The 6000-nt window shown below is 34.2% G+C and overlaps 1 protein-coding gene across 1 annotated transcript in view; it reads left to right on the forward strand.

Annotated features, from left to right (window-relative positions):
• Nucleotides 1-4888, forward strand: part of LOC133534657 (mitogen-activated protein kinase kinase kinase 15) — a 29327-nt gene extending 24439 nt beyond the window's left edge. The window contains exon 26 of the mRNA XM_061873864.1: nt 219-4888. Coding sequence (XP_061729848.1) covers nt 219-363 — 145 coding nt within the window. The 3' untranslated portion in view covers nt 364-4888. The remainder of the gene's footprint in view (nt 1-218) is intronic.
• Nucleotides 4889-6000: the final 1112 nt, after the last annotated feature.

Below are 6000 nucleotides of genomic sequence, written 5' to 3' on the forward strand. Positions count from 1 at the left end.
ACATATTATGTAAGAGTTATACAAACACATTTGTCACCTTGATTGACGTTATGACGACAAGTATACTTAATCTAAATAATTCAGATATCAAGATAGATTTCTGGAAACATATTGGAAAACAAGTTGACTAAAATCAATTCGAAGAACACGTTCTGTTACTTTTTAACAACGCGACCTCAAGCTTACTTATTCGAAATTAACTGATAAATAACATCCAGGTGTAAATCAACCCGGCGCACCATGTCCAACATATCGAGCAACTCCAACTGCTCGAACAACCCGACGGTGGTGATCCGGCAGCAGGCGAACGGCGACGACACGGTCGCCGAGTACTGCCCCGACAACGGCATCGTCAACCTTTGACAATTACGAGGGTGGTGCACTCTGCAGTAGCGGGCTTCCAAGCAGCGTCGATAGTTGGTTCGGTGTTCACATGTGCAAGTTGCGGAAAGTTTCCAAAAAGTCGGAAATTTTCTCGGAAATCAAAGGAAAGGAGGGTGGGCTAATTGGCCTATTTAAGCAATAAGGGCAAGCGGTATGTCACTGGATCGGTTATTCATTTACTTATTTTTCTTTTTTGCGTTATTTTTTTTTTAAACAAATTTGACATGTCTCGCCATAATAAAAATTGAGTATGTAAAAAACCTTTCCGATGGTATGTCGCTTAATCTTATTGGTTCATAGGCCAGTGTCCATACAAATCTGTCCAACCTCCTTTCAATTCCATTTTGTAATAATGGATACTCTGTTTAAGGAGAAATATGAGAAGAATCCGAAAATATTTAATGTGGAATTTCGCAATTTGGAAACTTTCCGATGGCATGTAGATAGTTTATGCACGTTTAGTACGCCGTCCCACATGCAACTGAACTTGCTTATCTTCTACGTATGTATAAATTACATTTGACGCGTGCAAGCAACTTGATGGCAATATTGTAGCAGAGTATTCTATACACTGATCTCTAAATTATATTACTTGGGATACATAATGGGTTTGTTCAGCATCAGCCGTAAAAAAGTGCATGGTGACTTTATCAATCAATTAATTCATATTTTTTCCAAGCAATTTCGCAGCTCACTTGCACTTGACCATGCACTTTTGTGGCTTGATGTACATGACAACCATATCACTGTCGATTGGGTGTAGTATTACTACTTTTTTAGAATATAATTTAGAGAGTCAGCGATACAATCCGAATAGCTTGTAAATTCAAATACTATTGTACTGACAAATAACTTTAACTATCTAGTGTTAAGTCTACTAATTATTTCATTGCCATGGACGCATCATTTGTCGTTCTTATTTTTTGTACCTTGTAATACCAATGTTTGGGTACTGTGGGTTAATAGGTACGGTAAAAATCAAGTACAGAATCCTTTCGTCCTTTGGCTGCAGTCATTTTGTGCGAGTTGCATCGTTGCGTCTTCTAATTTGCTTGTTCATCAGTTTGAAAGTAATAAACATGCTTTAATGAAGCCTTGAGTGTATCACCCGCAAATTAACGCCATGTAAATATATTTTTTATGTAACAAGATATCGTTGAGATAGGTATAATATTATAATGGATCTATTGTAGATAATATATATTTACAATTTAATTTAATTTTAGGAATATTTAAATTTCATTTAAATAATAATGTAAAGATATCTTTTATATGAGGTCATCGGCCGCATAAAATTTCAAAATATTACAAGTGTATTGTAAGTTAAGTTTTTTGAATATATTTAAATTTAATATTATAATCAGATCTGAATCTGTAAACATTTTTATCAGATAAAAATTGGGATTCAAATAATGATATGTTCATACACTGTTATGGACACTTGTATTTACATAGCATCTAAATTTTCTGCTGAGCACAGCACAGCATGGTGACATTTTTGCTAAGTATATAATGTGATCTCCTGTCTATATAATATTGAAGGCAAAACCCTACCGCAGCGCACATCGCGTCCCTATCGTGATGCAAACCAAATTTTTAATTAGTTTTGCGTTACTGTGGACTTTTGCCTTTAATGTCTATTTTCTTTAAATTGATACTACGTGACCTTTTCGGAATTAATCAAACACAAAGCAACGGTGCTCGCTAGTGATTTATTACAATAATATTAGCAACAAGAGTGCCTTGTAAATTAAACGCTTGTTAATGCTATAAACCAATTAAATTAACGTAGGTATCTAGTTGCTAAAAGTATACGTTAAATTTTTTTAAATTATAATCATTTTTAAATAGTGAAATAACATTATTACACTAATAACGTTACTTGTTAGGTGTTGGTTTGCAAATTAAGAAATAAATACCCATTCAACTTCAAAATAATTATATATATTATGTATACTACATTAACATCTGCAACCATTGACATATATCTAAGGACGGGCCTTACGGGCACTAAGAATGGTTCTAGTTCAGTGGTGTCACTCACGAATTCGAGCCAATCGTGCAACCTATCGCAACTAGTTGCGACCAATAGCGCGCGTGATGCGAACTCATCAACCAATCGCGTTGTGGCGTTAGACTGCAGATTGGCTCGAATTCGTGACACCGCTGTCCTTAGATATATGTCAATGTCTACAACAAACAGCAATAACAAGTCAAATTTAGGCCCTGGGCACTGTCTGTTTTTGGCTACAGTTTCCAAAGTGACATCTCTGATATTTGTTTCGCTAGAGGCAATATATACGCCTGAAAAGCAATAATGGCCGAAGTGAATAACTTTTATCTTTATAGCTTTTCTTAAAGATTTGACAGGTGTGCAGAATTATGATTATGAGTATATACGTAATTTTATTGAATTGTGCCATATATTAATGACGGTTAAAATAAGATTTTTAAACATTAAAGAAAGTGATATAACAACTCGTAAAACGAGAACTATACAGCATTCTTACACGGTTTTAAAGTGCATCCAAATATTCTCTAAAAGTTTAATTTTACGCACGAATGAGACGGACGATATGTTTTTGAGAATCATCATCAAATGATAGGTACTCGTATTATAAATTTTGTTATCTATGTTAGTCGTGGTCACTAGCATTTAACTAAATGATGTTTTGTTGTCATTAGTAGTATGGAAGGTAGAGGCAAGGAACAGAAACTCCTTAGGCAGAATTGTTGCAAAAGTGTCCAGCTGTCAGCTATAAATAGTAGTTCCAAATCTCTCCAGAGTAGCGCTAGAGTAGCTAAGAATCTAGGCGTTATTGACGGAGTGAATTGCGCTATGATTCGATTTTTTTCTCAAGTATTCTAGGTATTGTAGCGCCACATATTTATGATTTTTTGTTGGACACGTTTTGGTATATGGAGATTTTGACCCGTGCCTCTACCTTCCATAATTAGTAGCCTTACCACCACTGCCGAAGTGTCAATCTGACATTCGCTAACGTATGCGTACCTAAATTACTTTTTTTTAATGAAAAAGGCGCGCTGCTCAACATATTTTCTACTAATGTGACTAAAATACCTGGAAGAAATGCATTTTACTTAAAGTACTACGAAAATGAAAACTACTAAAGACATTGATTTCGGAATTGACCTAATATGAATAGTTTTTACTGAAGACGTTTACCGGATTGAACTTACTTATAACAAATTTTCTACTCATGACAAGGCAGTATGGCTTAGAGCTTTATCCTGTTCAGATGGACGAAAAAAAGTAACTTACTTTCTCACACTAATATGCGAGTACGAGCGAGATGCATAGAAAGTAAGTTACGCACACGCTAGCGAATATGTCAGTGTCAAACTGGTGGTAGACGTACAAGTTTAAATGCAGTGACGTTTACAAAAAAACGTATATGTTTACTTAATTTATTAACTTTTGTATCTTATGTACCAACTTCAAAATATGTGTTACAACAATATATTGAGCAGAGGTAAAACAACATGAACAAAGTATCTATCTTTTCATTTTAGTTTTTCACGTTACAAATAGAGGTCATGACTATGACTTATGGCATATAAGTGCATGCGAGATGTAATGCCAGCAGCGAGTGGTGTAAAATGAGATCATTTTATGAAGTAAGAATATCGCAAGCCCTTTTTTTCAGTAATATTTCAGGAACTTCTAACATAGAGAATTTGAAATAGAGGTGGAAAACTTTTAGAACACCATTTGACTTTGATCCTTATTATTTCACTAATATGTGTTAAATTTATTAAATATCAAAAAGTGGCGCCATCTAATAGATCAAAGGCCAAAGATATGGCGGCATCGTTTCGAGTGATGGCGCCACAACCTTGGGCTTATGCCCGGTGAGATGGCGCCACTTTTTGATATTTCACAAATTTAACACATCAGTGAAAGAATAAGGATAAAAGTCAAATGGCAGTCTAAAAGTTTTAATCATGTGTCGAAAGATGGCAGTAAATTTACTGTGGCTACAAAGTTTTCTTCATCTCTATTTCAAATCTTTGCTTCTAATTAGTTCAGATATATACTAAAACTGTATGCACGTCACTTTCTTGTGTTAAAAATACGCATACCATTGCTTATGCCTGGTCTTAATGGAGCCCTTACCGCTGTATACATTATGGTGAATGTAGCCCATTTGTGCTGATTCAACAAAAAAGTCAATAATTGAGTTACATTGTTAGTAAGTTATCGAATATCGAAAACCCGTGATTAGCATAGGATAAAAAAGTAAAAAAAAAGTACTCAACTTTGCTTGAAGACTTTTATTATTTGTGCATTTGAGAATAACGCAATCTTCTAAATACTTAATTGTTTTCAGTTTATCCCAGTGTTTTAAATGATGACACCTTTTCATTCATGTCATGCCCCTGTGTTTGGCGTCAAGCTACGTTATTTGTTTATCCGATTATTGTGAACAATTCAAACGCTGAAATATTTTTGCGTAGCTAATAAATATTAATTGATTTACTACTTTTTGTTATTATTATATCGTCTACTTACTTGCCTAATATTTTCCCATTACGCGCATTCGCAAAATTTGCACATATTAGAATGCAAAAATAATTTTCACCACACCAACTGATAAAGGCCTTCTTGATTGTTCAAAAACTAATGAGATGCAACTTGCATTTCATCCACATGTGGGGCAAAGTAATCAGATGCAAATTTTGAATTTTTTCCTTATGTTAGATGGTAGAATTGACTTTTAAATAATGATTTTGAATGATATTTTTTTATTACGTCAATTTGGATTTGATTTTTTATTAGGGTTCCGTAGCGAAATGGCAAAAGACGGAACCCTTATAGATTCGTCATGTCCGTCTGTCTGTCCGATTATGTCACAGCCACTTTTTTCCGAAACTATAAGAGCTATACTGTTCAAACTATATAAATTTTGATTAAAAACTTTAAAAATAATGCATCTTTAGATTTTAACTTTTTCATACAAATTTAATATTATTTTGAATGTACGATGACATCAGTGTGTTTGACGTTGCTTGTCACGCTTTAAACAACAAAAATAAAAAAACGTAATGTATTGCGTCTTAGAATTTACTTCAACGTGTAATAAAAATCAAATTATAAGTTATTTTTCAAAGTTGTTGAACAAATGTTGGTCAGTTTGAGGAGTACAGCCTACAGTTTAATTTATTGCTCCTGTTGCAGGAAACACCCGATATAATAGTTTTCAACCCCAAAATCACCCCGTAAGGGTGAAAAGGGCGTTAGGCGGGAAAAGGGGGTTGAAGTTGTTATGGGGAATCAGTAAAGCGCAACTTGTATAATAGATGCCCCCAGATATGTATTTCAGGATTTTTAATAGTAAATCCCCCCAACCTCAAATATTGCCAAGATGAAACCATAAGGCTCGCATTGTCAAAAAGTTATCAGATTTCTTGTAGAGCCAAGCTTCTAACTCTACAAGCCCTAACTTCACAAAATCTACATCTTAGTCAAAATATCTTTCTGATAAGATAATTTATTACAGAATATATGCAGGAATCCTACAAAAGTCGACAAACATATCTACCATACGTATGAAACGTATAAATAGCTAGTATTTACATGTAGCTTATAGAGTC

Source organism: Cydia pomonella, chromosome 2 (genome assembly GCF_033807575.1).
Source record: "Cydia pomonella isolate Wapato2018A chromosome 2, ilCydPomo1, whole genome shotgun sequence".
NCBI lineage: Eukaryota > Metazoa > Arthropoda > Insecta > Lepidoptera > Tortricidae > Cydia > Cydia pomonella.